The sequence below is a fragment of the Cnephaeus nilssonii genome (assembly GCF_951640355.1).
Source record: "Cnephaeus nilssonii genome assembly, chromosome: 11".
In the NCBI taxonomy this organism is placed as follows: Eukaryota; Metazoa; Chordata; class Mammalia; order Chiroptera; family Vespertilionidae; genus Cnephaeus; species Cnephaeus nilssonii.
In genome coordinates this window covers 33662323-33682306 of record NC_137082.1, presented here as the reverse complement: position 1 = coordinate 33682306, position 19984 = coordinate 33662323, and the positions used below count along the sequence as shown (strand labels likewise).

Genomic DNA, 19984 nt, shown 5'->3' with positions numbered 1-19984 from the left:
AACGATGTAGACCGTGTCCAGGACACAGTAAGTGCTACCTAAGGGTTAACTGCTATTATCATTATGAAAAGATCTGGGTTCCCATTGGGACAGGCTGACAACAGTGAGAGAGAAGAACTTACCCAGATTCTCTGCCTTGTACTTTATTTTTAAGGGCTGGCAGAAGGGCAGTGAGTAGTACTCATAAGGTAACTGGGTTCGAGAGCTGGTGAGCTTCACAGCCTAGTGGGAGAAGAGAGGCCATTATTCTTCAATTCAGACTGTTTCAATAATCCTCCCTGGTACCCACCATCTTTGGCATACTCGACAGTATTATCTAGAAAGCAAATGAACTGTTGCAGTGTTCTATATACTCTATTGCCCACAATTCTGAGTTATTTCATATTTCATTAAGTTTATTAGATTACATTACAGACTTGGTTTAAAATCACAAACAAATTCAATATATATTGAAAGTCTTCAACATACTGATTATCCTCTGACCCTGGAATTTCACTTCTGGGCATCTTTCCTAAGGAAATAACTCCAAATGAGGACAAATCTTCAGGAACAAAGAGGTTTTACTCCTTATTCATAAGCATAGTGGTCTCTGCTTCTAGTTTCTTGATCCCATTAAGCTGCTTATAACTGATGCCCCAAATGAGCATGATGTGTAGCAATTTGAAATTTTGATAATACCTAAAATTTGGTGGCAAACTAAGGGACATATACGTGAAAGCAAGTCATGTGGACAGCCCTTTGAGACTTTCTTATCTTCTGCTTCTCCTTTTGAACACTGGGATGCTCAGGACATAACAAAAACGTTATTTTCACACAATCTCACTGCTTGCTTTTGCACAGAGCAGTAAAGATGTGGTTCACATCAACATGGCAATGAAGCAAGAAATATACATTTATTTTAGAAGTAGAATTTTTTTAAAAATATATTTTACTGATTTTTCACAGAGAGGAAGGGAGAGGGACAGAAAGCCAGAAACGTCGATGAGAGAGAAACATCGATCAGCTGCCTCCTGCACACCCCCTACTGGGGATGTGCCCGCAACCAAGGTACATGCCCTTGCCCGGAATCGAACCTGGGACCTTTCAGTCCGCAGGCCGACGCTCTATCCACTGAGCCAAACCGGTTTTGGCTAGAAGTAGAATTTATTGTAACTTTGTTAAGTTCTGCTAGCTATGTTTTATAGGATCACTAAGAATCTGAAGGATGCCCTAGCCGGTTTGGCTCAGTGGATAGAGTGTTGGCCTGTGAACTGAAAGGTCCCAGGTTCAATTCCGGTCAAGGGCACATGCCTGGGTTGTGGGCTCGATTCCCAGTGGGGGACTTGCAGGAGGTAGCCGATCTATGATTCTCTCTCATCATGGATGTTTCTGTCTCTCTCTCCCTCGTCCTTCCTCTCTGAAATCAATAAAAATATATTAAAAAAATATAAAAGAATCTGAAGGATGACTCAAAAATTTCAACTACACATTCTTTTGTCTATGGGGGACTGATGAAGGTGTGAGAATGCTAAGTATTCTATACTGTAAACACTGCACAGAAAAAAAGACTAAGAAAAACAGACCAAAGTATTAAGAATGTTTATTTGGATGATGATAGAGGGGAGTCCGGTTAGGTGGGAGCCCTTGTACAAGGTTATACCCTTTCCCTGGTAGCAGTCTGTATCCAATGACTGGCCCACTGGGGGGTTTGGAGAGGTGGTTCTCTTGCCTCAATTTAGAACAACTTTGAAGGACCAGCCATTCCAGTTCCAGTGTTTCCCACATGCCTCAGTTTACCATAGCTCAACATTCCCTCTGCCCAGCCCACTTCCCTCACTCCCACCAAATGCTGACCCTGAGAGTCTCCCCGGTACATCTCCTGCACCAAATCTCCACCTTACAGTTTGTTTCCTAGGAAACCATATCCAAGAAGATCCACCACCAACCCTCAGCCCTGCTTGGGGCTCTGAGAATGCCACCAAGAGTCCACTGTTTTAGAGACATAATCAAGATGTCAACCTGCCCACTGCCCCTGGTAAACCATTTATTAAGTGACTTCCTTCCACTCTCCACCCTACCACAGTTGACTGACCCTCAGATCGGCATCCAGCCTGAAAATGTGAGGTAGCCCAGTTGGAAAGCCTCTGTCTAGATCCTGACTTATGGCAATGCTCCTCAAATCCTAATTGTTCACATACCAACTTGCCCTATCTACTTACCTCTTATTCTACTATTGCATCTGACTCATTTTTCATAAATACATTTAAGAAGCAAACATTATATATCAGTATTAAAAACAGAAAATCGATAGCCATGAAACCATGAGTTGAAGTACTAGCTATGTTTTCTAATATATGTTAAAACAAAAGTTATTAAAATATATTTGTCAACCACTTAAAATCATCTCATATACCACCACTCGGATATGCAGTACACATTTTGGAGATACTGAACTGGAGAAGCCAGCGGGTAGCAGAAGCTAACATTGAAAAAACAGAGGTCACAATAGGCTGTGTATGTACAGACAATATAAGTTAGGCAGGAAAGCTGGTAAGAGAGGAGATGGAACAGATAAAAGAGGAAGGTAGAGATGTCATAGAAGAGGCAGACTGAGAGAGAGAGACAGAGAAAAAAATGAAGATGAGAAAAAGAGAGAGAGAGAGAGAGAGAGAGAGAGAGAGAGAGAGAGAGAGAGAGAGAGAGAAAGGCAGAGTTCCTAACTGGCACTGGTCTTTGTTCTCTGCAACCACAGGAGGGATAAGACCAGCTCACCATGGTCTTCAACCACACTGCCCAGCACAGAGGCTCCAATGGTCCAGGAACACTTACCTTGATTTCTACAGGGTCATTCTGGTGGAAGTTGATTGGCGCAACCCCAGGGACATAGAAGGCTCTTGTTCCACACATGAAGGAGAGAAGCAGCAGGGACCACGGCAACCAAGCCTGCTTAGAAAAAGAGAGGCCTAGGTTGGAATGAGGGAAAGAAGTGAACATCTCTCTGGGGCAGACCAAGTCATAGTAGGTTTATGTCTACTTTAACTGACCCAGTCTCATTCCTACTCTGGGAAGCCTGAGATGCTACCTCTTACATGCCCCCAAAGAATACTACAAGGAATCAATTCTGCACTTCCAAAAACGAGCAATAAAATAAATGAAGTAATAATTAACATGGGCAAAAGACTAATACAGGAGCTACATTTCCCCACTTCTGGATCAATGTTCCTTTAAAAAAATATATGTTTTTAATTTATTTTAGAGAGGGAGGAAGGGAGAAAGGGAGAGAGCGAGAAACATAGATGTGAAAGAAAAACACTGATTGGCTGCCTCCCATTTGTACCTTGACCTGGACAGAATCCACAACTTGGGCACATGCCCTGAATGGGAATTGAACTGGTGACATTTCAGTGCACAGGATGACATCCAACCAACTGAGCCACACCGGCCAGGGCTGGATCAATGTTCTTTTAACTATTTTATATTATACTAGAAGCCCGGTGCACGAAATTCGTGCACGGCGGGGGGGTTGTCCCTCAGCCCAGCCTGTACCCTCTCAAATCTGGGACTCCTGGAGGGATGTCCGACTGCCCGTTTAGGCCCGATCCTGGTGGGATCGGGCCTAAACGGGCAGTCGGACATCCCTCTCACAATCCAGGACTGCTGGCTCCCAACTGCTTGCCTGCCTGCCTTCCTGATTGCCCCTAAACGCTTCTGCCTGCCAGCCTGATCACCCCCTAACCACTCCGCTGCCAGCCTGGTTGATGCTTAACTGCTCCCCTGCCAGCCTGTTTGTCCCCAACTTCCCTCCTCTGCCAGCCTGGTCACCCCTAACTGCCCTCTCCTGCAGGGTTGATCACCTCCAACTGCCCTCCCTTGCAGGCCTGGTCCCTCACAACTGCCCTCCCTTGCAGGCCGGGTGCCTCACAACTGCCCTCTCCTGCTGGCCATCTTGTTGTGGCCATCTTGTGTCCACATGGGGGCAGGATCTTTGACCACATGGGGGCAGCTATATTGTGTGTTGCAGTGATGATCAATCTGTATATTACTCTATTAGATAGGATAGAGGCCTGGTGCACGGGTGGGGGCCAGCTGGTTTGCCCTGAAGGGTGTCACAGATAAGGGTGGGGGTTTCCTTGGGGTGTGGGGCGGCCTGAGCGAGGGGCCTGTGGTGGTTTGCAGGCCGGCCACGCCCCCTGGCAACCCAAGGGGAGGCCCTGGTATCTGGAATTTATTTTCCTTCTACAATTGAAACTTTGTAGCCTGGGGCGGCAGCCATTTCCGGGGCAGTTAATTCACCTTCTACAATTGAAACTTTGTAGCCTTAAGCGGGTGAGCCCGGCCAGGGTGTGCAGAAAGCTTTGCTTCCCCTGTTGCCGCCAGCAACCCTGGCCTGCTCTCTCAAGCTCCATTCTGCCGCCATTTGTTTGAATTTGTTTACCTTCTATAATTGAAACTTTGTAGCTTGAGTGGAGGCTTAGGCCTGCAACGGCTATGGAAAGCTTGGCTTGCTCTGTTACCTGGGAAACCTTGCTCTCTGTGGCTGTAGCCATCTTGGATTGGGGTTAATTTGCATACTCGCTCCTGATTGGCTGGTGGGAGTGGCTTATGTAGCGGAGTGATGGTTAATTTGCATATTACCATTTTATTAGAGAGGACTAGAGGCCCAGTGCATGATTAAATCATGCACGTGTAGGGTCCCCTAGGCCTAACCTGCCATCCAGGCCATATCCACTGCCCCGCAAAGCCTAGCACGCTCCACGGACACTGCTGGCAGCCTGCTCCCCGCTTTTGATGGCAGGGGGTCCGCTGGTGCCGGAGCAGACACACAGCTCCCCGCTTTCGATCGCGGGGGGGCTGGGTGGGTGTCTGCTGGTGCACCAGGCCTTTCAAAAGCCTCCGGCAGAGGCTTTTGGCCTGGTGCCGGAGCGGACAGACACCCAGCTCCCCCGCTTTCACTTTCGATCGCGGGGGAGCTGGGTGTCTGTCCGCTGGTGCCGGAGCGGACACCCAGCTCCCCGCTTTTGATGGTCAGCGGCAGGATGTGGGCTCGCTGCCCCAGAGGCCCCTTCTGTGCCGCAGCACAGCCATGGCGCAGACGCTGAGCTCGAGCCGCCACTGGTGACGCGAGCTCAGCGTCCCGCCGGCCCAATCGGCCACCCCCGCCACCCCGAGTCCTGCCCCCCCACGCCTCCTGGCTAATCATGGGCATAGTGAAGGTATGGTCAATTTGCATATTACTCTATTATTAGGTAGGACCAGAGGCCCAGTGCACCAGGTGGGGTCTGGCTGGCCTGGCCCCAATTGAGGCAGATCGGGGCAGATCAGGGCAGATCAAGGCTGGCCTGTTGGGAGGAGGAGATGGCAGGATGTTGGCTGGTTGGCCCACCCTGATTGGGCCCGATTGGGGCTGGGCCGGCTAAGGGGAGGGGCCTCAGGTGATTGGCTGGTGGGCCCCTCCCCCGATTGGTGGGGGGGGCAATTGGGGGTGGGACTGGCCGTGGGGAGGGGCTGTGGAAGGTTGGCCAGCCAGCCTCACCCCCGATTAGTATTGGGGGGTGATTTGGGGTGAAGCTGGCTTGGGGAAGGGGCTGTGGGCCAATAGGGGTGGTGGAGGCCCATCAGGGGTGGGGCCAGGCAGGGGGAGGGGCTGAAGGAGGTTGGCCAGCTGGCCCCACCCCCTATTGGGGTCAGAGGGTGATCAGGAGTGGGGCTGGCCCGGGGGAGAGGCTGTGGGACGATCGGGGGTGGGGCCAGCCTGGGGGAAGCGTTGCAAGGGGGTTGGCCGGCCTCCCCACCCTCCCCCTGGCCGGCCCCACCCTCGATTGGGGTTGGAGAGGCTGATCAGGGGCAGGGCCAGCTGGGGGAGGGGCCGAGGGAGGTTGGCCGGTGGCCCTACCCCCCACCCCACATCAGGCCTGTTTGCTGGCAGAAGTGGGCATCACAGCTACAGGTCTTTCTGGTGGTTATAGCGTTTTGGTCACTGGCTTTTTATATATATAGACTAGTGACTCGGTGCACGAAATTCATGCACATTAAAAGGGGATTAATTAGAGGAAATAATTTAATATTGCTATTTGCCCTTTCTCTATAATAGAAGTGTCAGAGATGAAAGAAAATTAGTAAAATGTATATGAAAACCTTCCTCCTGTCAGAGTCTGGGGCACACCACAGGACCCAGAGTCAAGTCTCCGCCCACCGCCCCCCCCCCATTGGGCTAGATCCAGACCCGGCCAGTCCCACCCTTGTCAAGCCCTGCCAGGCAGGGGGCGTAGCCTCAGGTCCCCTGGCTCAGCGCCAGGACAGGGGGCATGGCCTGAGGTCCCCCAGCCCAGACCGGGGCGGGGGGCATGGCCTGAGGTCCCCCGTCAGGCCCCACCAGGTGGGGGGGGCGCAGCCTCAGGTCCCCCAGCCCAGCACCGGGAGGGGTACGCAGCCTGAGTTCCCCGAACCAGCACTAGGGGTGCACCTTGAGGTTCTGGGTGGGGGGCGTGGCCTGAGGTCCCCCGGCCTGGTGCTGGGGCAGGGGGAGCAGCCTGAGGTCCCCTAGCCCAGCACCAGGGTGGGATGCGCACCTTGAGGTCCCCCGTCAAGCCCTGCTGGGCAGGGGGCGTGGCCTCAGGTCCCCTGGCCTGGCACTGGGGTGCGGCCTGAGGTCCCCCGCCTGACGCCAGGGCGGGGGGCGCGGCCTGAGGTCCCCTGTCAAGCCTCATGGGGGCGGGAGAAGGCGTAGCCTCAGGTCCCTGCTGAATGCTCGTTAAGGCTCCTTATGGGATCTTGGCCTCAGCTATGGGTGCAGCCATCTTTGTGATGGAGTAATGGTCAATTTTCATATTACTCTTTTTAGATAGGATTACTCTCCTGTAGAGCTAGCAGGGAATAAAGCTCCAGTGTTCCATTTATTCCTATTTCTCTATATAGTAACAGGCTCACTTTGTAAGGAAGCTCCTCGTTACCAACATATTTTCCTATAAGCCTTCTTCAAAGTTGTACTGACCTCATCACCTCCCACTCTCCTCCTTACTCAGCTCTAGCTACACTGGCCTTCTTGTCTCCTGACAGCAAGCCCTTCTCCACACCTCAGGGCCATCACCTTTACTGTTCCCTCTGACAGAATGCCCTTCCCACAGATATCTGCATGGCTCATCTCATTCCTATTCCCAGTGCCTGGCACAAAGTAGGCACTTCTGCATGCAGGGTAGTCATCTGGGAATCAAAGGCAAGAAAGATCAACTACCAGTCTCAAGAAATTCATCCCCTCAAAGCATGGCTTTCCCTTCACTAATACCATCCTTTTCTCCCTTAAGGAACTAGAGCTTCATGATACTCTCTCTGCATGGTCTGAACAAGGAACTTTTGTCATCCATACCTTGATCACCAACTCAATACTTCTTTGAATTTATTTTCTTGGTGTCTGTAACCAAATTTATCCCTGAGGCCCAGCAGAGGGGATCAGGGCCCATGAGTCACAGTGTTTCTATGGCAGCCGTTTGGGCCAGTGTCTGCCATGGATGGGGCAGGCACCGAATTTGACATGGCTGCAGGCCAACTCAATCCTGGTTTTGCATTTGTCCTCTCTCTCCACACCTTTTACTGCAGCAGCATTTCAGACCTTCATTTCCTCCTATCTGGACACTGGCCACAGCCTCCTGATCACCTTGCCTTGGCAGCTGCTCCATCCTTCAAGTTACGCTCCCCTCCCCCCATGCAGGTTATTCTTTCTGAACCTTAGGAATCAGAATCACTCAGAAGACTTGCCAAACATTTAGGCTGGTCTGCATTTTCACCAGGAGCACAATGGTAGAATAAATGACTTTAAAAGTTTAAGTTTTTGCTCTGGCTCGTTTGGTTGAGTGGATAGTGTTGGCCTTCGGATTGAAGGATTCCGGGTTTGATTCTGGTTAAGGGCATATGCCCGGGTTGCCGACTCGATCCCCAGTGGGAAGCGTGCGGGAGGCAGCCGATGGGTGATGCTCTCTCGTCATTGATGTTTCTATTTCTTTCTCCCTCTCCCTTCCTCTCTGAAATCAATAAAAATATATTTAAAAAAATGTTTAAGGTTTTGAGCTCAATATACTTTTTTATAGATACACAGGTTGATCAAAGTCTTAAAAACAATATATTCACAGAATATTTTCCCCTGGATTTGTTGTGAACGTTTATAAGTATCTGCCAGCTAATGTTCACTATGAAATATGAAGTAATAGTTTGATCCCCAAAACAACAGTGAAAAATAGATAAAAGAGTTGTATCATATTTGGTAATTAGAAAGTCTGCGGAATTAGGGATGAGAGGAGGAAAATCTTTAAAGGAAACGGCAAAACTAGAAGGTAGAAAATTGCCTAACAGGGCAGATTCTGTGAAAGACAGTACTTCCCATCCCCCACCCCTACCTCCCTTTCTTTTATCTTTCTAAATTAATTTAAATTTCCTCTAATGTTAACATTTGACATAATCATGGGTGAATAAGCTTTTAAAAAATAACTACTTTTAAAAAGTTTTGAAAAAGTAAAACATATAGTAAATAATTAAAACAGTACAAATGGGTATACCATGAAAAAGAAATCTTCCTCTCACTTCAGCTCCCCAAAGACAACTGCTCTCACCAGTTCCTTGAAAATCCCTCTACAGATATTCTCTAAATATATATATAACTGATTTCAGAGAGGGAGAGGGAGGGGCAGATGGAGGGGGAGGGAAAGAGATAGAAACATCAATGATGAGAGAGAATCACTGATCAGCTGCCTCCTGCATGCCCCACATTGGGGATGGAGCCTGCAACCTGGGCACGTGCCCTGACCAGGAATGGAACTGTGACCTCCTGGTTCATAGGTTGATGCTTCGATGTTCAACCACTGAGTCATGCTGGCCGGGTCCTCTACAGATATTCTATGCATGCACAGAGGGAAGGGTTTAGTGGTATGAGTTTGCCTTGAATACAACAAACAGAGTTTTATTCTTTCTTTCTGTGATGACTGTGCGCTGGCCACAGCATCTGATTTCCTCTTGATCAAAGACTTCCTCCACTGATCAGTTATTGGAAGATTTGGTCCCTCTCTCTCTGGAACCCTTTACTAGGCCTCACTAGTCAGTCCTTAAAATATGAGTGCGTAGTGCGAGAGAAATAAACCCTGTCCTCTTTTTTCCTGTAATTCCTTCGTGCTGGAATTCCAGTTCATTAAACTGCAAAAAAGATAAATCCTGGGTTACTAGCATAAACTGTTATCCAAAAGTGGTTTAAAAATAAAAAGAACGCTGAATTTTTTAAAAAAGATGCAGAAAACAGACGATCCTCACACAAAGATACTATCGACAAACCTCAATTCAATTTATCTTAGAGGAAGGACCAACAGATGAAAAATGGCAAATATTTCCATAATATGCTAGAATCTTTGACTGCACCAAGATGACACTGTCAGTGTTAGACATTAAAATGTCATTGTTTTGATATTCTATATGCTGAAGGGATTATGAACAGGAACACTTCTAGGGGACAGTTTGGCATTCTATCAAAAGCCCCACAAAAGTGCACTTTTCATACTGAATTATGGTCACTTAAGTATCTACCATCTCTTCAGCTAATCGCTTGTCTAGCTTTGTTGACAGGGGTACTCAATAAATCCTTATCAAACAAATTAATAAGCACCAACCAACTTCTGATCTATAAAAATATAAAACCATCCACTCACATAAAGGTTAAATAGTATGGTCCTTTTAAAAATATATATATATATATATTGATTTCAGAGAGGAAGGGAGAGGGAGAGATAGAAATATCAATAATGATAGAGAATCATTGATCTGCTGCCTCCTGCATGCCCCCTACTGGGGATCAAGCCTGAAACCTGGGCATATGCCCTTGACAGGAATCGAACCAGGTACCTTTCTTTCTTTCTTTCTTTTTTAAAAATATATTTTATTGATATTTCACAGAGAGGAAGGGAGAGGGACAGAAAGCTAGAAACATCGATGAGAGAGAAACATCGACCAGCTGCCTCCTGCACATCCCCCACTGGGGACGTGCCCGCAACCAATGTACATGCCCTGACCGGAATCGAACCTGGGACCCTTCAGTCCGCAGACCGACGCTCTATCCACTGAGCCAAACCGGTTTTGGCCGAACCAGGTACCTTTCAGTCCACAAGCTGATGTTCTATCCACTGAGACAAACCAGTCAGAGCAATACTATCGTTCTTTTGGTTTCTTAAAGACTTTTAATTGATTTTTTTCAAAAGATTTTTAATTGATTCTTAGAGAGAGGAAGGAATAGAGAAAGAAAGTTTGACTGAAAGTTTATTTTGTCTAATATAAATAGCTATCTCTGCTTTCTTTATATTTATTTTTGGATACTTTGTATTTGCATATTTTCTTTTACAGCTGTGATTTAGAATTTTATTTTCTTTTCTTTTTTTAAATTGATTTTTAGAGAAGAAGGGAGAGGGAGAGAGAGGAACACTGATGTAAGAGTGAAACACTGATTGGCCGTTTCCTGCATGCCCCCTACTGGGGACTGAGCCAGAACCCCGCATGTACCCTGACCAGAAATTGAACTGGCAACCTTTTGGTGCAGGGGACGACATCCAACCAACCAAGCCACACCAGCCAGGGCTGAATACTATGACCCTCGAGAATTTTTTTTTTTAATTGTCAAATTTAAGTTCTTGACACTTCCCACCATTCTACCTGTCTAAGGACCTAGCTTAAGAATCCCTGAGGAGCCTGGCCAACATGGCTCAGTGGTTGAGCATCAACCTATGAACCAGGAGGTCATGGTTCAATTCTGGTCAGAACATATGCCCGTGTTGCATTGTGGTCTCCATCCCCAGTGGGGGTGTGCAGGAGACAGCTGACCGATGATTCTCTCTCATCACTGATGTTTCTATCTCTTCCTCTCTGAAATTAATAAAAATATATTTTAAAACAAAGAATCCTTGAGGATACCTATTACACCTACAGCCTATCTGTATATAAAGAATAGTGGTTCTCAATGCTGATGCATATTAGAATAAGCTGGGGAATAAATTCCCAATCAAAAGGTGTAGAGTGGCTGATTAAATAAAAAGACCACATACCAAGATCCAGAGATATGCTGTCTACAAGATTCACTTTAGAACTATCCATAGACACACACAGGTTGAAAGTGAAGGTATAGAAAAAATATTCCATGTAAATGGTAACCAAAAGAAAGCAGAGATAGCTATTTATATTAGACAAAATAAACTTTCAGTCAAAAACTGTGTCTAGAAACAAAGATCATTATATATATAATGACAAAGGGTCAATTCAATGGGAAGATATAACAATTAAAGATATATATGCACCCGACATCAGAGCATCTAAATATATAAAGCAATTATTGACAGATCTGAAGGGAAAAATTGAAAGCAATACAACAAGAATAGGGGACTTCAATATCCCATGTACAATAATGTATAGAACATCCACTCAGAAAATCAATAAATGGCTGACTTGGAACACTACAAACTAAATGGACCAAACGGACGTAATATAGAACTTCCCACCCAACAGCAGACTATACATTCTTCAAGTGCACGCAGAACATTCTCCACGTCACAAAACAAGTCTTAAATTTAAGAAGACTGAAATCATTCCTTTCCTGACCATAATGGAATGAAACTAGAAACCAGTAACAGAAAAAAAAAAAAGAGAGAGAAAGTCTACAATTATGCGGAAATTAAGTAACACACTCTAGAACAGCCATTGAGGTCAAAGAGGAAATGAGAATTTTAAAAGTTTCTCAGACAAAAGAAAATGAAAATACAACATACCAAAACACATGGAATGCATTAAAAGCAGTATTAAGAGGGAAATTTATAGTGAAAAGTGCCTTCATTCCAAAAATATCTGAAAACAAACAAAACAAAAAACACAACCTATCTTTACACCTCAAGGAACTAGAAGAACAAACCAAGCCCACAGTTAGCAGAAGAAAGGAAATAATAAAGATTAGGGCAGAAATAGGAAAAAAAAAACCAACAGAACCAAGAGTTGTTTTTTAAAAAAAGATAAACTTGACAAACACTAAGAAACACTAAGGAAAAAAAGAGAAGACTGAAATAAATAGTATCAGAACTGAAATAGGAAACATTACAATAGATGTCTTGGAAATAAGCAGGATGATAAGGGACTATAATGAATAATTAAATGTAAAAAATTGGATAACCTCGAAGAAATGGACACATTCCTAGAGATATACACCCTACCAAAACTGAATCAAGAAGGAATAGAAAGCCTAAACAGACGAATAAAAAATAAGATTGAGTCAGTAATAAAAAAACCTCCCAACAAAGAAAAGTCCAGGATCAGATGGCTTCACACAGGTGCAGTTTATTAAACATTCAAAGAATTAATACCAATCTTTAAACTCTTCCAAAAAACAGAATAGGGAATACTTACAAACTCATTTTATGAGGCCAGCATCATCCTGATTCCAAAATCAGACAAAGATACCACAGAAAACAACATGTCAATATCCTTAATGAATACAGATAGAAAAGTCCTATATATTAAAAGGGTAATATGCAAGCTGACCCTAACAGGGGAACGACCAGTCGCTATGACGTGCACTGACCACCAGGGGAAGACGCTCAACGCAGGAGCTGCCCCCTGGTGGTCAGTGCGCTTCCACAAGGGGAGCGCTGCTCAACCAGAAGCTGGTTCCTGGCTGGCCAGCACAGCAGCAGTGTTGGGAGCTTCTCTCGCCTCTGCGGCAGCACTGAGGGCTCCCGGGCTGTCAGAGAGATGTCTGACTGCCAGCTTAGGCCCGATCCTCTGGGGAGCGGGCCTAAGCTGGCAGGTGGACATCCCCCGAGGGCTCCCGGGCTGCCAGAGGGATGTCTGACTGTCAGCTTAGGCCGGATCCACTGGGGAGTGGGCCTAAGCCGTTAGTCGGACATCCCCTGAGGAGAACCTGGACTGCGAGAGGGTGCAGGCCAGGCTGAGAGACCCTCCCTCGAGTGCATGAATTTTCATGCACCAGGCCTCTAGTCCTCAATAAAATACTAGTAAACCAAATTTAGCAGCACATTAAAAAGATCATATACCAAGATGGAGTGGGCTTTATCACTGGGATATAAGAATGGCTTCCATATGCAAATCAACCAATGTGAGTGATAAACCACGTTAAATGAGAGAAAACTCCCCATATGATCATTTCAATAGATACAGAAAATGCATTTGACAAAGTTCAACATCCATTCATGATTCAAATTCTCAACAAAATAGGTATAAAAGGAACTTACCTCAACACAATAAAGGCCATATATGAAAAGTACACAGTTAACATTATTTCCTTTTTAATTGAATTTATTGGGATGACACTGGTTAATAATATAAACATTAGCATTTCCCCTCCTAAGAAGAAAGATATCAGAACCCTCCCCCCACCTTTTTTAACCTTATCTGATATGTGATTTGAAGCCAGAGCAGAGGATTACAATCTCCTGGGTTATCAAGCCAATTAAATCTAAGAAGTCACCCAAGTTCTATCTTCTTCTTCTTTTTTTTTTAAACTTTATTTTCTTTACAATTTAATTGTACATGTATATTTTATTTTTTTATATTTTTATTGATTTTTAGAGAGGAAGGGAGAGGAATAGAGAGATAGAAACATTGATGATAGAGAAACATCATCGGTCCATTGATCAGTTGCCTCCTGCATGCCTCCTACTGGAGATCAAGCCTTAAACCCGGGCATGTGCCCTTGACCGGAATCTATCCCAGGACCTTTCAGTCCGCAGGCCAATGCTCTATCCATTGAGCCAAACTGGCTAGGGCCTACCTTCTTTTGCAAATAGAATTCTCCAATCTTAGCAGAGAGACTCCACCCTTGGGAACTCAGAGGCTCCTTGAGAGCTCAGGTTGCAGAGGAATAAAAAGCAAATACTCACAAACGTCAATACACTTATTCCAAAGTCTCAAACTAATGGAGCAAGTACACACACACAAAAATAAAAACAAACAAAAAGGACCCAACAGTGAGGATAATACTCACCCTGGTAGAAGTCAACACTAAAAAGCAACAGGAAGCCACAGAGTCACTGAGCACCTACAAAGTAAGTTCAAGGCACTGTGGCAGACATTTTACAAATACTGATTTGTGCCATCCTCACAACTACATATACCTGGGAATTTTTGTCATCATTTCAGATGATTGCTAGTTAACTCGAGACCCAAAGATAAATAACTTGCCCAAGATCAGAATGTAGAGAAACAGGTGTGCTCTTTTTAGGCAGGTGAGTTGCATTAAACAATGATGAGCATTCAAGGATGATATTGATAACATCTGCAGCTAATATTTACTGAATGCTGATTGTCTGCCAGGTACAGTTCTAGGTTCTTTTCATGCAATAATCCAATTAATTTTCACAACAATCCTGTGAGGTAGAGACTCATTATTCTCATTTCACAGATCAGAAAACTGAGGTTCAGAGAGGTGACATAACACTGGCTAAGACAGGACTTGAACCCAGGCAGTCCATTCTCTAACCAGTATAGAAATTAGTTCACTATTTACTGAGCACCTACTATGTGCCTGGCATTATGCCAGCCTCAGAGAATGCATGCCCACTAGTTTTCAGCCAGTTGGGGGACAGGTCATCAGCCAATCACAATACTAGGTTCCAGATGCTATGATGGATTAAGAAGCTAAGGACAGTGTATTGGGGAGGGGTGCATAAAGCTATCCAAACTGGTACTGAAGAAAATAGACAAAACTGAAATGTAAAAATTGAAATAGAAGTACTACTAGAAGAAAATATAGATATACTTTTTAAAAAAATCCAGAAGCTATAAAATAAAAAGGTATGTAGGATGGAAGAAAATAAAAAAATATATAAACACCATAGAAAAAGAAAAAGACAATTTGGATAAAAATATTTACCACACCCCTGAAAAGGACTAATTTCTTCACTATACCAAGAGCTCACACAAAACAATGAAGGACAAATAACCCAAAAGAACATAAATAGGAAGCTTTTAAAAAGTGCTCTCTCTCTAGATATTTATTTTATTAACACAAAAAAGAAGGGAGGTAAAACTATTATTAAAGGACTACCAATGTAAGTTATTAAATAGAAAAAAGTAAGAATATCTAAAAAAAACTCTTACAACTTAATAATAAGAAGGCAAACAATCCAATTTTAAAATGGGCAAAAGATTTGTACAGACATTTCACCAAAGATATAGGAATGGCTAATAAGCATATAAGATGTTCAGAATCATTTGTCATAAGGGAAATGCAAACCAGAACCACAATGAGGTATCACTGCACACCCTCTAGAATGGCTAACCTCAGAAACACAGACAATAACAAGTGTGAAAGAAGATGTGGAGAAACTGAAACCTCACATATTGGTGGGAATGTAAAATGGTATAGCCACTTTGGAAAGTTTGGCAGTATCTTTAAAATGTTAGATAGAAATTACCACACTATGCAGCAATTCCAATCTTAGGCATTTATCCAAGAGAAAAGGAAATAAATATATGTTCATACAAAGACTTATACATAAATGTTCCTAACAGCTTTGATCATAACAGTCCAAAATTGGAAACAATCTGAACACCCATCAATTGGTGAATAGCTAAACAAAATATAGTGTAGTCACAGAATGGAATACTATTCAGCAATAAAAAGGGGTAAACCACCAGCGTGGCTGGTTTGGCTCAGTGGATAGAGTTTGGCCTGAGGACTGAAGGGTCCCAGGTTCAATTCTAGTCAAGAGCACATGCCCGGGTTGTGGGCTTGATCACCAGTGGGGGGAGTGCAGGAGGCAGCCAATCAATGATTCTCTCTCATCACTGATGTTTCCATCTCTCTCTCCCTCTCTCTTCCTCTCTGAAATCAATCAAAATATATTTAAAAAATAAAAAAATATTTTAAAACAAGAAGAATTGAATATAAAAGTAAATTTAGATAATATATATTTTTAAAAAAGAGTAAACTACCAACTCATGTTACAACACGATGGCCCTCAAAAACATTATGCTAAGTAAAAGCCAGGTGCAAGAGTCTGTATGTTGTATGATTCTACTTATGTGAAATGTCTAGAAAAGGCAAATCTATGGACAGAAAGTAGATCAGTGGTTGGCTGGTTGTGGGAACAGAGATTGACTTCATGTTTCAATCCTTTGACTGTGAGGAAACTGGTTGAGGAGTTAATAAAAATGTTCTAAAAGTTTGTGTCATTGTTATGATGGCTGCACAAGTCTACACATTTACTAAAAATCATTGTACTGTAAATTTATGGTATTAAAAATGATACCTTCATAACCCTGAAGGGAAAAAACAAAAACAAAAAACAGCCAAGGGATGGATAGATGAAACAAGTTTGGCATTATAATGGTAATGGTGAAGTTGGGTAATGGGTTGTGAGGGTTCATCATACCATTTCTTCTACTTTCGTGTATGTTAGAAATTTTTCATATAAGTTTTTAAAAATAGGCATTTTTATATGCATAAAAATGTTCTGGGGAAAAATTTTTAAAGGTTTTTTTAAGTTGACTTTTAGAGAGGGGGAGAGAGAAAGTAACATCGATGTGAGAACCTCCCCTACTCCATACCATCCCCTCCACTGGGAACTGAGCAGGCAACCCTTGGTGCATGGGACTACACCCAACCAACTAAGCCACACTGACCAAGGCTGAAGAAATGTTGTTGTTTTTAATCAAAACTATTTTTATACTAACTTTTTGCCATATACATGAGTCACCCATATTCAAAATAAATACATTTACATTTTAAGGTGAAGGAAATTGGTTGCCTCTGAAAATACTTGGGCAAGCACTTCTGAAGAAATACAGAAAATGGGAGTTATAAAGTAAGAACAATGCAGAGGGGATTCTGTAACCAGGTGTGTGGGTAACCATCCCAGATCAGGAATTCTTAACCTCAGGTAGGGTGTTGCAAAACCCTCTGAGAATCTTATAAAACCCGCAGAGTCTGCTCCCAGGAAAAACGCTACAAAATGCAGAATCTGATGTACAATTCCAGAAGGATTAAGGACTGAGAAGTTCATGGTACTAGACACCATTTCAATTTTGGTAATTTTTTTTTTAATGAGTGAAAGCAGTTTTATTACAGAAAAGCTCCCTGGGAGGGGACCCAAGTGGGTTGCCCAACTTTTGTAATTTTTGACCTCTGCAGCCCTGACAGCCTGACCGATTATGTTTCACCCACAGCTCTATTCTGTAAGGAACTTAGGGAGTAGCAAAGTACCTGCTTCTTGGGAAATTCCATTGTATTTTCCTTTAATTTTTAATTGATCACCACAGGAATTCTCATGTGAAATTCAGTCTGAAAAGTCAATTAAGTATTTAAGCAAACATCCTTTGTATGTTAGAGTCCTGAGAGGAGCAGGAATCCTAAGAGATGTGAACCAGCCAATTCAATGTTATTTGCTTTATTTGGTTTCCGTGTCACGAGATGGCAAAGGTAGCATGTCAAGGAACAAGGTGATGGTAATCTAGAAGCCGTTTGTGCTGTAACCTAACACCCCACCACTAGCAAAGATATGGGTGACCTGAAAAGTTATAATTTAAAAGACCCAAGAATCAAGGTTTTTGCCTTCCTTAACTATTTTACTTTTGGGAGGCAGGCATGTAAAAAAACCTCTCCCAAACACTCCAGTGAAGGACTGCTAGGACTAAAGAGTACCCCTCACTCCCCCAAATTTGCAGCACCCAATTTGAAAGGTGTGAACAATTAACTTCTTCCAAAGAAAATAGGAAGTTTCCCCTGAGAACTGAAAATTGTTTCATTCACTCACATTTCTCTGTGGCCAGAAGTTAACTTTTCTTTTCTGGAGTCCTCTGCCTTGCAGTCTTCTTTCCTATCATCTAGCTATACAGTCTGGCCAATCCGTACAGCTTTTCTAGTTCCCATTTCATGTCTTTCCTGCTGCAAAAGCAGTACCTTTCTTAACAGTAAGCTAGATTCTTCTTTTTTCTTCTCCAAGATACAGTCACCATGTTAAGGTCACTCAGTAATTGCTCCCCAGAATACGGGGAAAAAAACACAAAGAAAAAGGCTTTGGGGCACAGTTTACCAACAGTTAACTGAAATCAATTATCCGATGGGCTAAAGCTCCCTAAGAATTCAACAACACACACAGGATGGTTAATGACAGCTAAAGAACACTTACCAAGCAGCCCCATGGAGCTAAAGAACTCACAGAGAAAAACAACAACAACAAAATCAAACAAACCAGAATCAAATTAGCCACAGGAGACTGAAAATGTAGCCTTTATTTCAGAGCCCACAGACACAGAGTAGCTATGAACAGATACATAAAAAGACTCAAAACTGTTTCTTGGGGTAGGGAAAATCCGCAGCAGGCTGTGGAAATCCAATGAAACAAATGACTACCCAGCAACAGACACCACACCTAAATCTTGAGGCCAGAAAGTACAGAAATAAAACTTAAATGCATTGACCTTCCCTCTCTGCCTTGAGTATTTATTTATAAAAGAAACTCAGTCCAAGCAACAGGTTTACATGGTTCACCTCTGAAAGACTTCAAACCTTGAAATGGAAAAGTTATAGAGAGCTCTCTTTGTGCTAGGCACTTTCATGTTTCATTTAATCATCACAACGACCCTTTCGAAGAAAGTATTATCCTTACTTTAAAAATAAGGAGATTTCCTAGCCGGGTAGCTCAGTTGGTTAGAGCACTATCCTGATACATCAAGGTTATGGGTTTGAACCCCGGCCAGGGCACATACAAGAATCAACCAATGAATACATAAATAAGTGGAACAAATCGATGTGTTTCTGTTCTCTCTCTCTCTCTCTCTCTCTCTCTCTCTCTCTCTCTCTCTCTCTCTCTCTCTCCTTGCTCCCCTCTCTAAAAATCAATCAATAAAATTTTTTAAAAAATAAGAAAACCGATTCAATATGGGAAGATGAAAAAGTTCTGAAGCTGGATGATGGTGATGGTTGCATAACAGTTGAAGGTACTTAATGGCATTGAACTGTACACACAAAATAGTTAAAATGGCTAATTTTATGTGATGTATATTTTACAATTAAAAATGATTTTAAAAAAGGGTAACTGAGGTTTAAAGAAGCAAAGTTCGCCAAAGTCATAAAATCAATCAAAGAGTGTCAAATTCTAGCCCAGGTCCTAGACCAAGCCTCTGTAAAATGGACTTTTGTAAGGATTAGGTTAAATAATGAATGGGGATATGGTGAATTAACAGACATGTATTATGTGAGTAGCAAGTTTTCCCTAGAAGTCAGGTATCATAGGGGATTACCACAAACTTTTAATAGCGTGTGAATCAGAATGTCAGAGTAGAAAAAACTTCATATAAAGACCAAGCATTATGTTCAAGCCTTAATTTCACAAGACATTTGGGGGTTGCAAATTTAACCACTTAGGAGGGTCATAGTAGTGACCTAAATGGTGAAGCTGCTCAGGAGTAAGACGATAGAATTGAGAAAATGATAAACTGGGACCTGCATGAGGAATGCTCTTGATGGGGAATTTTGGCCCAAATTTTCAAGAGAAATGAAAACCTAGAATTGTAAAATCTCCCAATCATTAAACATTGACAACTAACTTGAAAAATATTAAGTACTATGCCAGCCAACCCCACTTCCCAGTTAAGTCCATGTGAAGATGTGGCCCACAGATTGCCAATTTATAGTGTCTGATCTACTTTAAGTAGAAACTGAGGCCCAAAGATGTTAAGGGCACCCAGACTTTCTTCTAAACAGCCTTAAGAATTCAGTTCCACCCTAGCTGGTTTGGCTCAGTGGATAGAGCCTCGGCCTGCAGACTGAAGGGTCCCGGGTTCGATTCCAGTCAAGGGCACATGCCCAGGTTGAGGGCTCCATCCCCAGAAGCTGGGCATGTAGGAGGCAGCCAATCAATGATTCTCTCTCATCATTGATGATGTTTCTATCTCCCTCTTCCTTCCTCTCTGAAATTAATAAAATTATTTAAAAAAATATATATATATATATATATATATTTATTTAAAAAAAGAA

The 19984-nt window shown here is 43.3% G+C and overlaps 1 protein-coding gene across 4 annotated transcripts in view; it reads right to left on the bottom strand.

Moving 5' to 3' along the window:
• Positions 1-19984, bottom strand: part of TM9SF4 (transmembrane 9 superfamily member 4) — a 49031-nt gene that overhangs the window by 23306 nt on the left and 5741 nt on the right. For 2 of the 4 annotated variants that reach the window (XR_013814241.1, XM_079785011.1), the window contains exons 2-3: positions 2809-2925; positions 123-222 (exon numbers count right to left, since the gene is read on the bottom strand). Coding sequence is in view for 3 of the 4 variants with exons in the window: in XM_079785011.1 (XP_079641137.1) it covers positions 123-222; positions 2809-2925 (217 nt within the window). In the remaining variant the exon portion in view is untranslated. The remainder of the gene's footprint in view (positions 1-122; positions 223-2808; positions 2926-19984) is intronic. The other 2 variants (XM_079785012.1, XM_079785013.1) reach the window with 1 other exon arrangement.